General features: G+C 46.1%; 1 protein-coding gene across 1 annotated transcript in view; it reads left to right on the forward strand.

The window, feature by feature from the left end:
* The window catches only part of SARDH (sarcosine dehydrogenase), a 107,309-nt gene that overhangs the window by 56,346 nt on the left and 27,558 nt on the right, over positions 1-23,405 (forward strand). The window contains 6 exon segments of the mRNA XM_075324666.1: positions 3,089-3,230; positions 5,362-5,445; positions 6,892-7,005; positions 12,842-12,980; positions 13,783-13,896; positions 17,283-17,430. Of these exon segments, the coding sequence (XP_075180781.1) occupies positions 3,089-3,230; positions 5,362-5,445; positions 6,892-7,005; positions 12,842-12,980; positions 13,783-13,896; positions 17,283-17,430 (741 nt within the window).

Raw genomic sequence — 23,405 nt, forward strand, 5'->3', positions numbered from 1 at the left:
GTGCTCCCTTACTCAGTATGGTGTCCCCACATTGCTCCCACACACAGAATGGTGCCCCCACAGTGCTCCCACACTCTCAGTATTGTGCCCACACAGTGCTCCCTTACTCAGTATGGTGTCCCCACATTGCTCCCACACACAGTATGGTGCCCCCACAGTGCTCCCACGCACAGTATGGTGCCCCCACACTGCTCCCACACACAGAATGGTGCCCCCACAGTGCTCCCACACTCTCAGTATTGTGCCCACACAGTGCTCCCTTACTCAGTATGGTGTCCCCACATTGCTCCCACACACAGTATGGTGCCCCCACAGTGCTCCCACGCACAGTATGGTGCCCCCACACTGCTCCCACACACAGAATGGTGCCCCCACAGTGCTCCCACACTCTCAGTATTGTGCCCACACAGTGCTCCCTTACTCAGTATGGTGTCCCCACATTGCTCCCACACACAGTATGGTGTCCCCACAGTGTTCCCACATTCAGTACAGGTGCTCCCACACTCAGTATTATGCCCCCACACTCAGCATTCTGCCCCCAGAGTGCCCCCGCACTCAGTATAGTGCCCCCACACTCAGTATGGTGCCCCCACAGTGCTCCCACACTCAGTATGGTGCCCCCACAGTGCTCCCACACTCAATATGGTGCCCCCACAGTGCTCCCACACACAGTATGGTGTCCCCACATTGCTCCCACACACAGTATGGTGTCCCCACAGTGTTCCCACATTCAGTACAGGTGCTCCCACACTCAGTATTATGCCCCCACACTCAGCATTCTGCCCCCAGAGTGCCCCCGCACTCAGTATAGTGCCCCCACACTCAGTATGGTGCCCCCACAGTGCTCCCACACTCAGTATGGTGCCCCCACAGTGCTCCCACACTCAATATGGTGCCCCCACAGTGCTCCCACACTCAGTATGGTGCCCCCACAGTGCTCCCACACTCAATATGGTGCCCCCACAGTGCTCCCACACACAGTATGGTGTCCCCACATTGCTCCCACACACAGTATGGTGTCCCCACAGTGTTCCCACATTCAGTACAGGTGCTCCCACACTCAGTATTATGCCCCCACACTCAGCATTCTGCCCCCAGAGTGCCCCCGCACTCAGTATAGTGCCCCCACACTCAGTATGGTGCCCCCACAGTGCTCCCACACTCAGTATGGTGCCCCCACAGTGCTCCCACACTCAATATGGAGCCCCCACAGTGCTCCCACACACAGTATGGTGTCCCCACAGTGTTCCCACATTCAGTACAGGTGCTCCCACACTCAGTATTATGCCCCCACACTCAGCATTCTGCCCCCACACTCAGCATTCTGCCCCCAGAGTGCCCCCGCACTCAGTATAGTGCCCCCACACTCAGTATGGTGCTCCCACACTCAATATGGTGCCCCCACAGTGCTCCCACACGCAGTATGGCAAGGGTTGACATTGCACCCAGTCTCTGGACTTTAAGGGACCTCAAAAGGTCCTTTTAGCCCATATGAGAAGACCCATGCTAGTTGTGGCTCCTGTTGGAGATTTTTGGGGTCCTCCAGCTTTGTTCCATCACTGACTATCTCGCAGCTCTCGGATACTGTAGAGATTTGGATCCATTCCTTCCCAACCACAATTCCAATAACAAAATATATAGCGGTGTACACAGCTCCGTACTCGCGCCTCATCCCTCGTAATGAAATCCCATCCTGGACCAGCCGCAGATATGAATTATAAGCCCTCGTCGGCTAATCATTCCCCCCTCCCCCGGTCCTGTGCGTTGTGTCTTCGCCCTCTCGGCCTCCCGATCCCTCCATTGTGAGGCATCTGCCGCTCCCTGTCATTAGCGCAGTTCTGCAGCGTCCGGACAGCGCCTGGCGGTAATCACATAGCGCTAAAGCTTGTCATTAAATCTATTTCTGCCGCTTAATTATGCCACGGGCTAATAACAGAGGTGAGAGACGTAAATGGAGGAGGGGACGGCGCAGGACCCGTGTCCCCCCGCGAGTATCCGCAGACAATGGCCGGGAAACCATATAAAGGAGGGACCGCAGGCGAGGTGACAATCACTGCCCTTTATCTCACTCCCGGGAGGCTTTCAGTTACGGGTGACAGCGGCCGGTCTCTCCTCAAGGTCAATGTGATCTAAAAGCGGTAATAATAATGGTAATTACAGCACACAATATGGCACGGTGGGGCGGTATAATGCTCCGCCGGGGTGGCTGCGGCTGCAGCTTGCTTTATTCACAGTCAGGTATAGAAATGGATAGAATCGCTGAGAGCCGTCTGTTATTTCTATCGCTGCGGGGCGTATACGTGACCGTATTATACCATCAGGGAGATGGCGAGGACAGGCCCGGATTTAATAGGACGAGCCCTCAACGTAAGGCGCTGGAGTGAGAACGCGTGCATATGACCCCCGTGTATGACTGCAGACCCCAGACCAGGCCCTCTAAATACACAGGCCCCAGACCCGAACCCCTATATACAGGCCCCAGACCAGACCCTCTATATACACAGGCCCAGACCAGACCCCTTATATACACAGGCCCAGACCAGACCCCTTATATACACAGGCCCAGACCAGACCCCCTATATACACAGGCCCAGACCAGACCCCTTATATACACAGGCCCAGACCAGGCTCTCTATATATACAGGCCCCAGTCCAGTCCCTCTATATAAACAGCCCCCAGACCAGTCTCTCTATATAAACAGCCCCCAGACCAGACCCTCTATATACACAGGCCCCCAGTCCAGTCCCTCTATATAAACAGCCCCCAGACCAGACCACTAAAGAAATACAAATTCCTAAATATATACATAAGACCACTAGATAATAGGGACTTCGTACCAGACCCCTGGATTGAATACAGACCCCAAACAATGAGTTCTACATATAGACCCAGTATTATATCCTCTACAGACCAGACCCCACACATAAATACAGAATGCAGGTGAGACCCACTAACTATGGACCCTTAATCCTGGACCCTTGATTACCGTACCACCTTTAGTACCAGGGTACAACACATTCAGACATTTGCCCCGTGATGTGTCTGTCTGTCTTGATTACGGACTAATATCTGTCCCTTTTGTCTCAGGAGATTCCATCATTCATTAACCAATCACAACCGCTGGATCCGAGAGCGGAGCCATGAGTCGTATGCCAAAAATTACTCCGTTGTTTTCCCATATGATGAACCTCTGGCTGGAAGGGTCATGCGGACCGATCCCCTGTATAAGGTAATGGGGTCAACCGTTCTATAAATAGGTCTAAAGCTTTAGTCTAAGGGATATTTTACACGTTGCGACATCACTAGCATCGGCTAGCGATGTCGAGCGCGATAGCACCCGCCCCCCGTCGTACATACGATATGTGGTGATTGCTGCCGTAGCCAACATTATCGCTGCTCGGCGACGTCGCCATGACCGCCGAACTATCCCTCCTTCAAAGGGGAGGTGCGTTCGGCGTCACCGCGACGTCACAGTGATGTCACTAATCGGCCGGCCAATAGAAGTGGAGGGGCGGAGATAGCAGGACATAACATCCCGCCCACCTTCTCCCTTCCGCATTGCCGTCGGGACGCAGGTAAGGAGATGTTTGTCGCTCCTGCGGCGTCACACACAGCGATGTATGGAGCTGCAGGAACGACAAAACATCGTACCTGCGCTCGACTCGACATTATGGAAATGAACGATGCTACACAGATCACCGATTTTCGCCGCTTTTGCGATCATTTATCGGCGCATCTAGGATTTACACGTTGCGATGTTGTTACCGGCGCCGGATGTGCGTCACTAACGACGTGACCCCGACGATATTTCGGAAGCGATGTCGCAACGTGTAAAGCCCCCTTAAGACTTAAGGCCGCTTTACACGCTGTGATATCGGTACCGATATCGCTAGCGTGGGTACCCGCCCCCATCTGTTGTGCGACATGGGCAAATCGCTGCCCGTGGCGCACAACATCGCCCGGACCCGTCACACGCACATACCTGCTCTGCGACGTCGCTGTGACCGGCGAACCGCCTCCTTTATAAGTCGGCGGTCCGTGCGGCGTCACAGCGACGTCACTAAGCGGCCGCCCAATCAAAGCGGAGGGGCGGAGATGAGCGGGACGTAACATCCCGCCCACCTCCTTCCTTCCGCATAGCGGCCGGGAGGCAGGTAAGGTGAGGTTCCTCGTTCCTGCGGTGTCACACGTAGCGATGTGTGCTGCCGCAGGAACAACGAACTACATCGTACACGATGCAGCAGCGATATTTGAGAATGGACCCCCATGTCACCGATGAGCGATTTTGAACGTTTTTGCGACGATGCAAAATCGCTCATAGGTGTCACACGCAACAACATCACTAATGCGGCCGGACGTGCGTCACAAAATCCGTGACCTGTGACCGTAGCGTGTAAAGCGGCCTTAAGATCTGACCTATCACTTGCCATAAACTTTTTTTTTTTTTTTTTTTTTTTTTTTTTGTAACCTGGTGTAAAAGCCGCTGTTCTCCTGAATCCGGCGATGTTTTTCTCTCGTTCCTGCTCCTCCCCGTTCCTGAGATACGGCCTCCTCATCCTTGTATATTAATCTAGTCTTTTTACCAAGTGGGGGTGAACATCAAGAACACGCCCACAAAAAAGCTGAGGATCACACCCACTTGACTAACAAGACTAGATTTATATCCTGGGAAGAAGCGGCCGTATCTCAGGAACGGAGAGGCGTAGGAACGAGAGAGAAACAGCGCCGGATTCAGGAGAACGCCGCCATTCACACCAGGTAGAAAAAAATATTTATTTACGACAAGTGACAGGTCCTCGTTAAGAATGGTGAATGTGGGGTGAATAAACCAGCCCAATTTAGCCACGAAGTCCCCCCCCCCTGTATATGTCTAATTAACCCTTTCAGATACCATAGTCTTGGTTCATTCTCGTCTGACGGATATTCCTATATATTTCTGAATAATAGTGTGTAATATCAGGATGACACCGCCCGTGCCTTCCCTGCGGTGTCATCTGCCAGATCCCTGGAAAACGGGGTTAGCCGCTCTCCCGGTAACTGGTATATTTTAAGATGGTTGCTAGGCATCTCGGGCACTACGTGATGGATAGATACGACTGCCAAGAGCCTCCCGCTGCATCTGCCTAAAGTTATCCCATAAGTTGGGATATTTATATCACCATTAGTGCCTGTTTTACTGCTTTTATACCTTTTTATCGCCGCTGCCAAGCTGTGTATTAAGCGTCTTCGGGATTCACATTTATAGGAAGAGCTGAGCTTCTCCGATGTAGCAGAGTTGGGTTTGCATAGTGACAAGCTGCAATACCAGACACAACCTATAGACAACAGTGGCGCTGTTATCATATATGTCTTCTCCACAGGAGCTGCTCCAACAAGGATGTGTTTTCCAGGAGAGGCACGGCTGGGAACGGTCCGGGTGGTTTAACCCAGGAGGTCCAGCTCCGGTGAGTTCGGAAACCTTGAGGTGGTCCAAGAGCACCTGACATTTTTTAGTACTTTTTTTTGTATTAACCTTTAAGTCATCTTTCTTGTTATGGTTTTTATTATTTTCCTCCGTTTTTTTCCAAGAGCCATAACTTTTATCTTTTTTTACTTGTTTTTTGAGGGATGGGTTTTAGTTTTGTACATTTTTACCATATACCTGTGATTGATCAATCTAATATATAAAGCTGAGTGTATGTGTGTATGTATGTATGTATGTGTGTATGTACAGTATGTGTGTATGTCCGTTAACATTTTGCACAGACGCCTCATGTGACCCAGGGAACGTCGTAGACTATGTTTTGACAGGAAAATAACCCCGTGCTTTACAGTTACTCTCCAAAAAGCTGCCTCCATTAAAGTGAATGGAGCCTGGAACTACAGGTTATTAATAGGAGCATTGATTGGCTGCTATAGGAACAAAGGACAGTGTTAGTATAAGAAGCTTATGTGTGAGGTAATATGACAGAGACAGAGAGACAGACGGGGAAAAGAGACAGACGGGGAAAAGAGACAGACGGGGAAAAGAGACAGACGGGGAAAAGAGACAGACGGGGAAAAGAGACAGACGGGGAAAAGAGACAGACGGGGAAAAGAGACAGACGGGGAAAAGAGACAGACGGGGAAAAGAGACAGACCTGGAAAGAGACAGTCAAAGACAGATGGGAAAAGAGACGGACCTGGAAAGGGACGGACCTGGAAAGGGACGGACCTGGAAAGGGACGGACCTGGAAAGGGACGGACCGGGAAAGGGACGGACCGGGAAAGGGACGGACCGGGAAAGGGACGGACCGGGAAAGGGACGGACCGGGAAAGGGACAGTCAGAAACCCAGAGGTAGAGAGAGACAGACACAGAGACACAAAGATAGAGACAGATAGACTGATACAAATACAGACGGAGAGATAGAAACAGACAGACAAGGAAAGAGACAGACAGAGAGACAGACAAACAGCGACACACAGACAGAAACTGGGAGAGAGACCGAGAGACAGTTACTATCCCGGGCAACGCCTGGGTACTACAGCTAGTTATTCTATATACCGCAGTGCCAATGAAGTATTACAGTATATGGGACAAATCATGGTCTCTTTTGTAGCCCAGCCCATGACTGTGATTCACAGGAGTACCAAGATGGCAGTGATTGGACCTTCAGAAGACCCCCAGGTGCCATTGGAATCCATTAGCACTCTGTGATGACTTAGAGAGGCGTACTAAAATAGCCGCATGGCACGATCTATATGTCTCCAGCAGTATTTAAAGGATTGAACAGCAGAGATCAGAGCCAGCTCTGATCACTGCTGTTAGAGGCAGATGGCGGCTGTATAACACAGCCGCCACCTGCCCTGTATGGAGCTGATCATGCGTCATTCATCAAAAAGTCTACTGACTTGACTACTTTGTGTGTAGATCCAAGACTATGACTATTATGGGGCCTACGGAAATCAGCAACACCAAGATTACGCCTACAGTCAACTCCTGGAAAAAGAGTACACCTTCAGCTTCCCCCCTCACCATGATGTGGTAAGTAATTGGCCTAAAGGTACTTATGCACCTCCAGTAGCTGGCGGCTGAATAGGCTCCGCCCCATGCACATGCACACTCGGTTCCGCTGAGCGTGCATGTGTAAGGGGAGGAAGCCCCTGCCAGACTCTTAATGCCAGCGGCTTATTGTTGCACTTCTACGTGCCCGCTCCTTTTTGGATAGGGGAGGGTCTGGGGACCCCACACTCACCCTGGGAGCAGTAACATTTCCAGGTTTGGCTGCAGGTGCCCGGCTGGGTCTTTGTACTCCATGTTCTCCCTTTTCTTGTTCTGTCTTCATTGTCCCTAAAAATAGTCCTAATTATTCCCTTTCCAGTGAAATCACAGAGTTTCTCGCTCTTTCTTTTCTCGTCCTCTCCCTGCCAGAGCGATTTCTGCAGCTCGCAGATTGGAGACCATTTGGTCTGAGTTATTTATTTATTTTTCTTTCGGAATTTTTTTCGGTTCTAGATGGAAAAAAAAATAAAACACATATGCAGCCGAATTCACGCCATGTCCCTAGCTCCGATATTCCGCACGTTCTGTTTTAGAATAAATACAAACATTTGCATATGTAAATGATAACCAAAGAGATTTGTAGGACACTGGTTCAGATGCTACATGCCACACTATTGTGATGTTTATTCAGGGTTTTGTGGCTTTCTCTCGCCAATCTCGAATCACCACAGATGGCAGCTGCATTCCCTACCTCTGCTTTTATACAGGCTACAATAGAACCTCTTTATTGGCTGTGCTATATCATGTGATGGGCAGCTGCATTCCCTACCTCTGCTTTTATACAGGTTACGATAGAACCTCTTTATTGGCTGTGCTATATCATGTGATGGGCAGCTTCATTCCCTGCCTCTGCTTTTATACAGACTACAATAGAACCTCTTTATTGGCTGTGCTGTATCATGTAATGGGCAGCTGCGTTCACTGCCTCTGGTTTTATACAGGCTACCATAGAACCTCTTTATTGGCTGTGCTATATCATGTGATGGGCAGCTGCATTCCCTACCTCTGCTTTTATACAGGCTACAATAGAACCTCTTTATTGGCTGTGCTATATCATGTGATGGGCAGCTGCATTCCCTACCTCTGCTTTTATACAGGCTACGATAGAACCTCTTTATTGGCTGTGCTATATCATGTGATGGGCAGCTGCATTCTTTACCTCTGCTTTTATACAGGCTACGATAGAACCTCTTTATTGGCTGTGCTATATCATGTGATGGGCAGCTGCATTCTTTACCTCTGCTTTTATACAGGCTACGATAGAACCTCTTTATTGGCTGTGCTATATCATGTGATGGGCAGCTGCATTCCCTACCTTTACTTTTATACAGGCTACGATAAAACCGATCACATGATCATCATCTATGCTGGCCTTCTGTGGCTAATCTTTTACAATGTGTAAAATGGCGCAAGGATCAAGTTTCTGATCAAAAAGATTCATAGGAGCCTGGTCCAACTGATACATCGGTAGGCTGTGACCGCCGGACCAGAGCCCTGCGGACCTCTCCTATCTGACATCATCCCTGGTGCCTGCTAATTAAAGGTCTGATGTGATGTCATTATTGCAGGACACTGCTTGTATAATGTCATGTTGAGCCTGGGAGGCAGGGAATGCAGCTGCCCATCACATGATATAGCACAGCCAATAAAGAGGTTCTATTGTAGCTTGTATAAAAGCAGCGGCAGGGAACGCAGCTGCCCATCACATGCTATAGCACAGCCAATAAAGAGGTTCTATTGTAGCTTGTATAAAAGCAGAGGCAGGGAACGCAGCTGCCCATCACATGCTATAGCACAGCCAATAAAGAGGTTCTATTGTAGCTTGACTAAAAGCAGAGGAAGGGAATGCAGCTGCCCATCACATGATAAAGCACAGCCAATAGAGAGGTTCTATCGTAGCCTGTGTAAAAGCAAAGGAAGGGAACGCAGCTGCCCATCACATGATATAGCACAGCCAATAAAGATGTTCTAGCTTACCCTGTATAAAAGCAGAGACAGGGAACGCAGCTGCCCATCACATGATGTAGCACAGCCAAGAAAGAGGTTCTATCATAGTCTGTATAAAACAGAGGAAGGGAACGTAGCTGCTCATCACATGATATAGCACAGCCAATACAGAGGTTTTATCATAGCCTGTATAAAAGCAGAGACAGGGAACGCAGCTGCCCGTCACATGATGTAGCACAGCCAAGAAAGAGGTTCTATCATAGTCTGTATAAAACAGAGGAAGGGAACGTAGCTGCTCATCACATGATATAGCACAGCCAATACAGAGGTTTTATCATAGCCTGTATAAAAGCAGAGGAAGGGAACGCAGCTGCCCATCACATGATATAGCACAGCCAATAAAGATGTTCTATTGTAGCCTGTATAAAAGCAGAGGAAGGGAACGCAGCTGCCCATCACATGATAACATGATATAGCACAGCCAATAAAGAGGTTCTATCGTAGCCTGTATAAAAGCAGATGAAGGGAACGCAGCTGCCCATCACATGATATAGCACAGCCAATAAAGAGGTTCTATTGTAGCTTGTATAAAAGCAGAGGAAGGGAACGTAGCTGCCCATCACATGATAGAACCTCTTTATTGGCTGTGCTTTATCATGTGATGGGCAGCTGCGTTCCCATCCTCTGCTTTTATACAAGCTACAATAGAACCTCTTTATTGGCTGTGCTATATCATGTGATGGGCAGCTGCGTTCCCTTCATCTGCTTTTATACAGGCTACGATAGAACCTCTTTATTGGCTGTGCTATATCATGTGATGGGCAGCTGCGTTCCCTTCCTTTACTTTTATACAGGCTACGATAAAACCGATCACATGATCATCATCTATGCCGGCCTTCTGTGGCTAATCTTTTACAATGTGTAAAATGGCGCAAGGATCAAGTTTCTGATCAAAAAGATTCATAGGAGCCTGGTCCAACTGATACATCGGTAGGCTGTGACCGCCGGACCAGAGCCCTGCGGACCTCTCCTATCTGACATCATCCCTGGTGCCTGCTAATTAAAGGTCTGATGTGATGTCATTATTGCAGGACACTGCTTGCATAATGTCATGTTGAGCCTGGGAGGCAGGGAATGCAGCTGCCCATCACATGATATAGCACAGCCAATAAAGAGGTTCTATTGTAGCCTGTATAAAAGCAGCGGCAGGGAACGCAGCTGCCCATCACATGCTATAGCACAGCCAATAAAGAGGTTCTATTGTAGCTTGTATAAAAGCAGAGGCAGGGAACGCAGCTGCCCATCACATGCTATAGCACAGCCAATAAAGAGGTTCTATTGTAGCTTGAATAAAAGCAGAGGAAGGGAACGTAGCTGCTAATCACATGATATAGCACAGCCAATACAGAGGTTTTATCATAGCCTGTATAAAAGCAGAGACAGGGAACGCAGCTGCCCATCACATGATGTAGCACAGCCAAGAAAGAGGTTCTATCATAGTCTGTATAAAACAGAGGAAGGGAACGTAGCTGCTCATCACATGATATAGCACAGCCAATACAGAGGTTATATCATAGCCTGTATAAAAGCAGAGGAAGGGAACGCAGCTGCCCATCACATGATATAGCACAGCCAATAAAGATGTTCTATTGTAGCCTGTATAAAAGCAGAGGAAGGGAACGCAGCTGCCCATCACATGATATAGCACAGCCAATAAAGGGGTTCTATCGTAGCCTGTATAAAAGCAGATGAAGGGAACGCAGCTGCCCATCACATGATATAGCACAGCCAATAAAGAGGTTCTATTGTAGCTTGTATAAAAGCAGAGGAAGGGAACGCAGCTGCCCATCACATGATAAAGCACAGCCAATAAAGAGGTTCTATCGTAGCCTGTATAAAAGCAGAGGCATGGAACGCAGCGGCCCATCCCATGATATAGCACAGCCAATAAAGATGTTCTAGCTTACCCTGTATAAAAGCAGAGACAGGGAACGCAGCTGCCCATCACATGATATAGCACAGCCAATAAAGAGGTTCTATCGTAGCCTGTATAAAACAGAGGCAGGGAACGTAGCTGCTCATCACATGATATAGCACAGCCAATAAAGATGTTCTATTGTAGCCTGTATAAAAGCAGAGGAAGGGAATGCAGCTGCCCATCACATGATATAGCACAGCCAATAAAGAGGTTCTATCGTAGCCTGTATAAAAGCAGATGAAGGGAACGCAGCTGCCCATCACATGATATAGCACAGCCAATAAAGAGGTTCTATTGTAGCTTGTATAAAAGCAGAGGAAGGGAACGCAGCTGCCCATCACATGATAAAGCACAGCCAATAAAGAGGTTCTATCGTAGCCTGTATAAAAGCAGAGGCATGGAACGCAGCGGCCCATCCCATGATATAGCACAGCCAATAAAGATGTTCTAGCTTACCCTGTATAAAAGCAGAGACAGGGAACGCAGCTGCCCATCACATGATATAGCACAGCCAATAAAGAGGTTCTATCGTAGCCTGTATAAAAGCAGAGGAAGGGAACGCAGCTGGCCATCACATGAAATAGTACAGCCAATAAAGAGGTTCTATCGTAGCCTGTATAAAAGCAGAGGAAGAGAACGCAGCTGCCCATCACATGATATAGCACAGCCAAGAAAGAGGTTCTATCATAGTCTGTATAAAACAGAGGCAGGGAACGTAGCTGCTCATCACATGATATAGCACAGCCAATAAAGAGGTTCTAGCTTACCCTGTATAAAAGCAGAGACAGGGAACGCAGCTGCCCATCACATGATATAGCACAGCCAATAAAGAGGTTCTATCGTAGCCTGTATAAAAGCAGAGGAAGGGAACGCAGCTGCCAATCACATGATCTAGCACAGCCAATAAAGAGGTTCTATCGTAGCCTGTATAAAAGCAGATGAAGGGAACGCAGCTGCCCATCACATGATATAGCACAGCCAATAGAGGTTCTATCGTAGCCTGTATAAAAGCAGAGGAAGGGAACGCAGCTGCCCATCATATGATATAGCACAGCCAATAAAGAGGTTCTATTGTAGCCTGTATAAAAGCAGAGGCAGGGAACGCAGCTGCCCATCACATGATATAGCACAGCCAATAAAGAGGTTCTATCGTAGCCTGTATAAAAGCAGAGGCAGGGAATGCAGCGGCCCATCACATGATCTAGCACAGCTAATACAGAGGTTCTATCGTACCCTGTATAATAGCAGAGGCAATGACATCGCAAAATGTGACCCACCCAGTGATGGCGGAGTGGTCAATGCCTATGTACCCATTATTTTTGAATGTTTTTGGCCCAAATAGTTGCTATTAACCACTAACCCCCATCCCCCTGGTCCTATCTGTTGCAATAAATCCTAGCGGGCTGGGATCAGTTAATAATACACATACTCCGCTCTGCGCTCGTCAGGCTTGTGTGCCAGCTTTCTTGGCAGCGTCTCCCGGCATCTCAGCGAGGACGAGGCACAGCCTGTGTGGAGTAGAGAACATGTACCATGACAAGATGACAAACCCCTTATAGATCTCCGTTATAATTAGCGGTCCAGAGCCTCTCGCTGCGGCTGTCACATCCCGGAGATTGGGGGAACGATCTGTTTACCATGTCAGGAGGCTTGGACTTTTATCTGCTCCCCTTGATTAGGATGATTTTGGGGGTCTCGTGAAAGGGTTACTTTTCTGAGATTTTTGTGCATCGTACCCACCTGACAGAAAGTTTTGGATGAGTCATTTACAGTTTTATTTCCATCTTTAGTTCTTTTACTAACCGTGGAAAGCTTAGAATATCTCCCCCCCCCCCTTCTCCTCCACCTTCCTCCAATGTTCATCTGTTGTGTTTGACGTGCTGTCATTTTTAGATCAGGAAAGAATGTGTTATGTGCAGGAACGCGGCGGCTGTCTTCAACATGTCCTACTTTGGAAAGTTCTACCTAGTTGGGTCAGATGCCAAGAAGGCGGCTAACTGGCTGTTTACCGCAAACATTGACAAGAATCCAGGTATACAATCGGCTCAAGAATAAAGAGAAGAACCATTGGGGTTTTATTAAGAATGTCCCTCCAAGACCCTTAAAACATACACCATATTTCCAAAAACATACCTTATATCGACATTATCGATGATATGCCTTAGCCCCTAATACATATTTAGTGTAGAAAAATAATAAAAGAACTGGTCTTATCTGACACCTATTTTAAAAGTTCGTGGCATCCTCCTCCTAAATAATTTTCTTAAAGGGAACATATCATGATGATTTTACTAATAAATATAGTGCTACAGTTGTATAGGGCCGGGTACAACAATCGAAATGATACCAGTCTTGTAGAAATCCGATGTGCCAGTGCTGAGAAATCAAGCTTTGAAGCCACGTGAAAAATAAGCAGGAAGTACAGTGAGGGGGCGTGTCTATGTAGCAGTGCACTTCCTGTCTAATTTACATGTTGCTTTAGAGCTTGATTTCTCAGCGATGCTACATCGTAGAACGACAAAACAGGTGTCATTTTAATTGTTGTACTGAGACCTTTGCAACCATACCACTAGTTTCATTAGTAAAATTGTTCCGGTGGATTCCCTTTAAGTAATATTCAGGTACTCTATAACACATTTCACAGTACCTCAGCTCCTCTGACTTGTCTGAGATGCTATGTCTAGTCCCTGTGACCCAATTCTCATTGGTATATACTATGTACCCTTTCCTTGAGAACTCATTAGTATATATGGGATATACTCTGCTCATACCGCGAAATATACAGTGCGCTCTCTCCAATGACAGTCATTGCTTTTTTTTTTTTTAATCTGTAGGTGCCACCGTATACACCTGTATGTTGAACCAGAGGGGAGGAACAGAGAGCGATCTTACGGTCAGCGTCCTTACACCTGAAGCTTCTCCGTCGGCTCTTTCTCCAGATTTTGAGGGTGGGTATTCAAGATTGCCACCATATAAAGCCATCTCAGGGTTGCCAACCTCCCACACCCGCCATCAGGGACCTTATCTGCCCATTCGCCCCCTTTTATGACAGCCGGTGTGCCGCTAGCTGCAGTTTTGCCATTTTTGCAATGCGTTCTAGCACTTTTCTGCTGTATGCGCTTATATTGGGTGTAGCGGGTGAGGTATGATCCCTATTAGTTGCTGCGATTCCCATGCGCCGCTCCGGTGACCTCCGATCCTCGGTTCTCTCTTCAGTCTTTGACTTTGAAGCTCTCGCTCTGATGTTTCTGTCTCTCATCACAACTGATGGGAACATCTAGCGATATGGTCTACTCCATTTTTAGCCAGTTCAGGCGCCGCCCGCTGCGGTCCCTTTTTTTGTTATACAGCTGCATGTCCTAGTTTTACTTTCAACATCACTTTTTTTCATGAACTCAATATATCCTATGTCCTATGGGGAATCGTATCCAACAACTAGAAGATGACATTATGTTTTGGGAAGTTTAGGATACACATCTTAATAATTGTATTAGTGTCCCATCGCCCCCGGTGTATAACCTCCAATGCCGAGCCGTACATCACCAAGCACAATGCCCAGCTACACCACACATCACCAAGCACAATGCCGAGCCGTACATCACCAAGCACAATGCCGAGCCGTACATCACCAAGCACAATGCCGAGCCATACATCACCAAGCACAATGCCGAGCCGTACATAACCAAGCACAATGCCGAGCCACACCACACATCACCAAGCACAATGCCGAGCCACAACACACATCACCAAGCACAATGCCGAGCCGTACATCACCAAGCACAATGCCGAGCCGTACATCACCAAGCACAATGCTGAGCTGTACATCACCAAGCACAATGCCGTGCCGTACATCACCAAGCACAATGCTGAGCCGTACATCACCAAGCACAATGCCGAGCCGTACATCACCAAGCACAATGCCGAGCCACAACACACATCACCAAGCACAATGCGGAGCCGTACATCACCAAGCACAATGCCGAACCGTACATCACCAAGCACAATGCCGAGCCATACATCACCAAGCACAATGCCGAGCCGTACATCACCAAGCACAATGCCGAGCCGTACATCACCAAGCACAATGCCGAGCCGTACATCACCAAGCACAATGCCGAGCCATACATCACCAAGCACAATGCCGAGCCGTACATCACCAAGCACAATGCCGAGCCGTACATCACCGAGCACAATGCCGAGCCGTACATCACCAAGCACAATGCCGAGCCGTACATCACCAAGCACAATGCTGAGCCGTACATCACCAAGCACAATGCTGAGCCGTACATCACCAAGCACAATGCTGAGCTGTACATCACCAAGCACAATGCCGAGCCGTACATCACCAAGTACAATGCTGAGCTGTACATCACCAAGCACAATGCCGAGCCGTACATCACCAAGCACAATGCCGAGCCGTACACCACCAAGCACAATGCCGAGCCGTACATCACCAAGCACAATGCCGAGCCGTACATCACCAAGCACAATGCCGAGCCGTACATCACCAAGCACAATGCCGAGCCGTACATCACCAAGCACAATGCCGAGCCGTACATCACCAAGCACAATGCCGAGCCGTACATCACCAAGCACAATGCCGAGCCGTACATCACCAAGCACAATGCCGAGCCGTACATCACCAAGCACAATGCCGAGCCGTACATCACCAAGCACAATGCCGAGCCGTACATCACCAAGCACAATGCCGAGCCGTACATCACCAAGCACAATGCCGAGCCGTACATCACCAAGCACAATGCCGAGCCGTACATCACCAAGCACAATGCCGAGCCGTACATCACCAAGCACAATGCCGAGCCGTACATCACCAAGCACAATGCCGAGCCGTACATCACCAAGCACAATGCCGAGCCGTACATCACCAAGCACAATGCCGAGCCGTACATCACCAAGCACAATGCCGAGCCGTACATCACCAAGCACAATGCCGAGCCGTACATCTCCAAGCACAATGCCGAGCCGTACATCACCAAGCACAATGCCGAGCCGTACATCACCAAGCACAATGCCGAGCCGTACATCACCAAGCACAATGCCGAGCCGTACATCACCAAGAACAATGCCGAGCCGTACATCACCAAGCACAATGCCGAGCCGTACATCACCAAGCACAATGCCGAGCCGTACATCACCAAGCACAATGCTGAGCCGTACATCACCAAGCACAATGCTGAGCCGTACATCACCAAGCACAATGCTGAGCCGTACATCACCAAGCACAATGCCGAGCCGTACATCACCAAGCACAATGCCGAGCCGTACATCACCAAGCACAATGCCGAGCCGTACATCACCAAGCACAATGCTGAGCCGTACATCACCAAGCACAATGCTGAGCCGTACATCACCAAGCACAATGCTGAGCCGTACATCACCAAGCACAATGCCGAGCCGTACATCACCAAGCCCAATGCCGAGCCGTACATCACCAAGCACAATGCCGAGCCGTACATCACCAAGCACAATGCCGAGCCATACATCACCAAGCACAATGCCGAGCCGTACATCTCCAAGCACAATGCCGAGCCGTACATCACCAAGCACAATGCCGAGCCGTACATCACCAAGCACAATGCCGAGCCGTACATCACCAAGCACAATGCCGAGCCGTACATCACCAAGCACAATGCCGAGCCGTACATCACCAAGCACAATGCTGAGCGTCGGATGGAGCGGTGTAAAGCCTCCAGCACTGGCCTCTGGAGGAGAGACGTGTTCTGTGCAGTGACGGGTCACACTGCTCTATCTGCGTCTGATGGAGGGGTCTGGGTTTGGTGATTCCAGGAGATCGTTACCCCCGGACTGCATTGTGCTGTACAGATGGTGAAGGAGGATAATGCTCCGGGCTGTTATCAGGGGTCGTCCTCGGCTTCTTACTTCCAGTGAAGAGAAATCTTAATACTTCAGCACAAGACATTGTGGAGAATTGCAGCTTCCGACATTGTGGGAACAGTTTGGGGAAGACCCTTTTCTGCCCCCCATGACTGTGCCCAGTGCACAAGCTCCATACAGACATGGAGGGGGGAGAAGATGACCGGCCACACAGAGCCCGGACCTCAGCCCCATCCAAGAATGGAGATTCATGACAGAGGGCGTCACTAAAGTGGCCAAGGAACTAGACTCAGGAGGATCTTGGAAGGGCGATCTTTACGCGCTCCAATGCCAGTAGTGATTTCCATCTTCACATCTTGCTATGACCATCGGTCGGGTATTGTGATAACCTTACATCAACAAGCAAATGATAATATAGTAATGCTTAAAGGATTGAGGTAGAAACTAAGGATTTGGACATCTGTTGTCTTCTTCTCAGGTGACGCCTACTATCTGGCCATCGGTGGAGCTGTCGCCCAACACAACTGGAGCCACATCAACTGCGTCCTCCAAGACCAGAGGTTCAAGTGCAAGCTGATCGACTGCTCCGAGGATCTGGGGATGATCAGCATTCAGGGGCCGGCCAGGTAGGTTCTAAGGACCTGATCCACTTTTGACTTTGGTGGGGTCTACAACAAGTCCGAACCTCTGGAAATAGAATCATGGAGGGTCCATAGGTGGAAGGTCGGTGAAGATGGTAATTTTCCTTGCCATTGTGCTCTTCTTTGCTACGTCAGCCTGATAACTGGGAACATTTGATAATCTGGCACCGGCTCGGTCTGATGATGATGGAGATGAGGGGTTTAGTTTATGGAAACCTTTGGCTGTGCACGTCCCAAATGGCCCTCCGAAGACTATCTATGACGCATTGTCAATGGTGGATCCCCATACATAGGGTCAAGCCACCTACGTAGAGAGAGTCCCGTGTCCTCACATGGGGCAAAGTTTGATTATGCTCATACATAAAACGTATATATAATGTACATACAGTGGAAATCCAGACTATTTCATAATCCAGCGCTGATTATAGTCATCTTTCATTGATAATCCAGAGGGTCTTGGCCCTGAGACCACCACTGCTCTGAAGTGTCCATCTCCTGCATCAGCTTTAAGGACAGAGCCGTGTACGGGCCCACTAGTAAGTCCGAGTCCGTCCATCACACTCTGCGCAGAGCAGCGTACAGACCCCGATGGCTACTGGTGACCTTCTACCTGTCTGGTGAATGGGGCTTATGTACGAGCTGTCTGGAGCAATCCATGGGGGTCTCAGGACCAGACCCCCACCAATCAGGAACACTTTTCAGTCTCTGTTGCATAAGAAAACTTTTCTGCAGATGATAGTTACCTGTTAAAGGGGCTTACCTCCTATTATTTTTTTTTTTTTTTTTTTTTTTTAAATGTGAGCAGAAAAGAGGTAAAAAAAATAATAAAAAATAAATGATAGATATTTGTCTGTATATACGTGTATATATATTTTTTATTATTATAATCTATTTACCTATTTTCTGCCCACATTTAAAAAAATTATCATTCTATTTTTACTTTTATTGTAATGTGTGTGTGTATGTGTGTATACAGTATATTATATTTATATTTTTCATTTTATTTTAGTTTTTAAATTACCTATTTTCAATCCTCTGGTCTTCTTTTGGATCGGAGGACTGAAGATTTGTGTATGGTTTTTGGAGTGTATTATTATTATTATTATTATTATTATTATTATTATATATATGTTTATAATAATAATATACACACATATAATTTACAGTATTTTTTATTTTATCTTGTTTTTTTTATTTACCCATGTTCAATCCTCTGGACTATTGGATAGGAGGACTGAAGAGTTGTGTATAATTTTTATAATATAATATAATTTAAATATAAATTTAAATATAATTTATAATATATTATAATATAATTTAAAAAAAGGAATAATAAATCATTTTTTGTTATGTGTGTATTTTATTACTATTATTATTATAAAAACTATAATAAAAATTCTAAATAAATATATGTTAATATTTTATCATAGAATATATATATATATGTGTATATATATGTATGTGTGTATCAATGTGTATATATATATATATATATATATATATATATATATATATATATTTTTAGATTTTTTTTACTATAGGTTTTATAATAATAATAATAATCATAATAGTAATAAAATACACACATAATAAAAAAAATAATTTATTATTCCTTTTTTAAAATTATATTTTTATTTTATTTATTTATTTTTCTAATTACCTATTTTCAATCCGTGGACTTCTGGATTGGAGGATTGAAGGGTATTCTAGATAAATTTCTATTTAGGTTTTATTATTTTTTTTATTCATATTATATATATATATATATATATATAATATGAATAAAAAAAATAATAAAATCTACATGATAATATATATATATTACCATGTATATTTTTTTTTTATTTTTTTTATTCATTATACATATATATATACACACATATATGTATATATATATATGTATATGTATATATATATATATATATATATATATAAAATGTGTGTGTGTGTGTATATATATATATATATATATATATATATATATATATATATATATATATATATATATAATGTATAATGAATAAAAAAAAAAAATCTACATGGTAATATATATATATATATATATATATATATATATATAACCATGTAGATTTTTTTTTATTCATTATACATATATATATATATATATATATATATATATATATATATATATATATATATATATATCATGATCATAGTTGTGTATCGCTTGTTTTTTCTTCCTTTTTTTTTTTTAACCCATTACTTGCTCTTGGGTACATTTTTATAACATTCGCCTAGTCCCTTTAAGAAATGTTATTCCTGAATTAGATTTCTCAAGTCATTGTGCCCCAGGCAAGTGCCTGCTGTGGGTCTTCTGAATCCCCCCTGCCACTTATAATGGCGCACCATACCCAGCGTGCTCCTCGCATCGGCTATTTCCAGGTGACCGTATGGCGGTGTCTTTGTACCGCGCTTTCCTCCCTCTCCGCACGATGAAGACCGAATTGCTCAGTGCTAAATCGTCAGAATATTTGATGTCTCATCCTTACGGTCGTTCTGTGTGACCTGCCACGTTCGCTTAAAATCAGCAAGCTCCTTCCTTCCCGGCAGCCCCGAAGCCCAAATCTCTTTCAACTTGTATCAATCTTTAATGCGTGTGGCTTGCACATGTGTGTGCCTGTAACGAGCGGCCTGCGACAGGGCGAGAACCAAAGATGTCACATTAAATCCTAATAACACGGATTACTGCTGCTGTCTGCCTCCAGAAATGATCTCATGCCGCTTACCTAAAGTCACATGCAGCATAGTTAGCCCTGCGGCCCTTTAAAGTGACATTAAATTGCAACAGGTACTTGTTTGGAGGAAACAGTCAGCATTCCTTGGATCAGATTATTTTTTAAGGTGTTTAGTAAAGCAAAACAATATCATCAGCATCTTATAGAGCAAGTAGAGCTGAGAAGATTGATATATAACTTGTGGGGAAAGATTCAGCATAACTTGTATTATTTGTTTTTATTTAAATCCCTCTTTTTCTTGTATTTAGGAGTCCAGTGGGTGGTCCTAAGTAGCTCCGCCCACTAGACTCTTAAAAAAAAACAGGGATTTTAATAAATAAATTACAGTTTATATTAAATCTTTTCCCCAAAAACTATATATCAATCTACTCGTCTCCTCCTGCTCTATAAAAAAGGATGTGACGCTATGTACAAAGGACATGTTCCCTTAAAATATGACTACAGATGTGGAGTTCCCCTCGAAATTTCTATCAGGCTGGTTGACTTCCAGTGCAATGATTTGTTACAAGGGATGTTGTGAGGAGATAGGGATACATTCCGATCTATTAAGCCATATTCCTATAGCCGCCATCTTGTCAAGGTACGACCATATCTCGTTGTGTGTTTGACTGGGCTTTAAGGCCTAAGTAGGCTTCAATCAGTATGCTAATTAACTTGAGGAAATTGTCTGTTAGCAGTGTCGTGACCAAAAGACAAACTCCTATGAAATGGAAATTAGATGAGCTGTTTAGGCCTGGGAACAGTAAGGGAAAGTAAGACACCCCCCCCCCCCCCCCCCCCGTGACGCTGCAGAAGAAGTGACAACTAATCAGAGGCATCCTGTACACCTGAGAAAAGAGTAACCCCGGCACACTACAACTCCCAGAAAAAAGGCAAAATGCAAAAAGTTGTATGCAATATTTTTATTAACACAATAGTTCCTCGAATGCTTTTTTTCAGAAAAAATGAATATGGTCCAACAAACTGGACGTTTCGGCCACAGGCCTTCGTCAACATGGACTATTATCATGCACAATCAAATGTATGCGATTATTCAGTAAAGGACTAGGAGTTATGGAAATGAGTAGAGTCTCATATGTTTATCACTGTGTCAATTCGCATACCCATAATTGGAACGGTATATACGTCAAGGGTATTCAATGCTAGTACATCGATTCTATACTGTGTGTAGCATTAGAATGGTGCTACAGAATAAGACCTATATGTATGGTGCCAAAGAGGGAAGGGGCAGCATGTATCTGGTCACAGAACACACGTCCAGCTGCGGTTTGGTCCGGGCAATTGCACCTCCGGTTCTACCGGCTTCAGTTTTCCCCTACTGCCTGAGGACATAGAACGACTACACTGACACAGCACATGCAAGAGTGTGCATCAGCTACTACAAGTTTCCTGCTTCACTGCTTTTTAGCAGTTCTCTCCAGGTGGAGATAGGATTCAATTGAGTACCAGCTTATGGTTATTCCCCTGCGTTTTGTGACCAGATACATGCTGCCCCTTCCCTCTTTGGCACCATACATATTCTGTAGCACCATTCTAATGCTACACACAGTATAGAATCGATGTACTAGCATTGAATACCCTTGACGTATATACCGTTCCAATTATGGGTATGCGAATTGACACAGTGATAAACATATGAGACTCTACTCATTTCCATAACTCCTAGTCCTTTACTGAATAATCGCATACATTTGATTGTGCATGATAATAGTCCATGTTGACGAAGGCCTGTGGCCGAAACGTCCAGTTTGTTGGACCATATTCATTTTTTCTGAAAAAAAGCATTCAAGGAACTATTGTGTTAATAAAAATATTGCATACAACTTTTTGCATTTTGCCTTTTTTCTGGGAGTTGTAGTGTGCCGGGGTTACTCTTTTCTCATGTGCTATTTTTTACCCTAGAGCACCTACTTTATCGGTGACGCGGAGCTTCTCTCCTTTATCCTGTACACCTGAGACAGACAGGCACCAGGAATAAATGTCTAATATCTCATGAGCCGTGCTTCCTATAACCATGTCAAGCAGAAATCTCGCATCCAGACATCCTGACGATTCTAGCTCATATTTTATATAGGTGTGGGACCTCTGTAGGTATCCCAAACTTGATATTGGCCAGTGGGGTACCAGCAGACTAATCATGTGTCCTATCATTGTAAAGATAAAATCATAACTGAAAATATGAAAGAATTGTCGTCCGCCTACGACATTCCCAGGCAAAGGTATTATTATTATTATTTATTATTATAGCGCCATTTATTCCATGGCGCTTTACAAGTGAAAGAGGGTATACGTACAACAATCATTAACAGTACAAGACAGACTGGTATAGGAGGAGAGAGGACCCTGCCCGCGAGGGCTCACAGTCTACAGGGAATGGGTGATGGTACAATAGGTGAGGACAGAGCTGGTTGCGCAGTGGTGTACTGGGCTGAGGGCTATTGTAGGTTGTAGGCTTGGTGGAAGAGGTGGGTCTTGAGGTTCCTCTTGAAGCTTTCCACGGTAGGGGAGAGTCTGATGTGCTGAGGTAGAGCGTTCCAGAGTATGGGGGATGCACGGGAGAAATCTTGTACACGATTGTGGGAAGAGGAGATAAGAGAGGAGCAGAGAAGGAGATCTTGTGAGGATCTAAGGTTGCGTGCAGGTAGGTACCGGGAGACGAGGTCACAGATGTAGGGAGGAGACAGGTTGTGCATGGCTTTGTAGGTCATGGTTAATGTTTTGAACTGGAGTCGTTGGGCGATGGGAAGCCAGTGAAGGGATTGGCAGAGTGGCGAGGCTGGGGAATAGCGAGGGGAGAGGTGGATTAAGCGGGCTGCAGAGTTTAGGATAGATTGGAGGGGTGCAAGAGTGTTGGAAGGGAGGCCACAGAGCAGGAGGTTGCAGTAGTCGAGGCGGGAGATGATGAGGGCATGCACTAATGTTTTTGCAGATTCTTGGTTAAGAAAAGCAAGGATCCGGGAGATATTTTTGAGTTGTAATTGGCATGAGGTGAAGAGGGCTTGGATGTGCGGCTTGAAGGATAGAGCAGAGTCGAGGGTCACTCCAAGGCAACGAGCTTGTGAGACTGGGGAGAGTGAGCAACCATCGAGTTTGATGGAAAGGCTTGTTGGAGGAGATGAGTGAGGAGGAGGAAAGACAATAAACTCTGTTTTGTCCATGTTAAGCTTTAGGAATCGCACAGAGAAGAAGGATGAAATAGCAGAC

Source organism: Anomaloglossus baeobatrachus, chromosome 9 (assembly GCF_048569485.1).
Source record: "Anomaloglossus baeobatrachus isolate aAnoBae1 chromosome 9, aAnoBae1.hap1, whole genome shotgun sequence".
NCBI classification, from domain to species: domain Eukaryota; kingdom Metazoa; phylum Chordata; class Amphibia; order Anura; family Aromobatidae; genus Anomaloglossus; species Anomaloglossus baeobatrachus.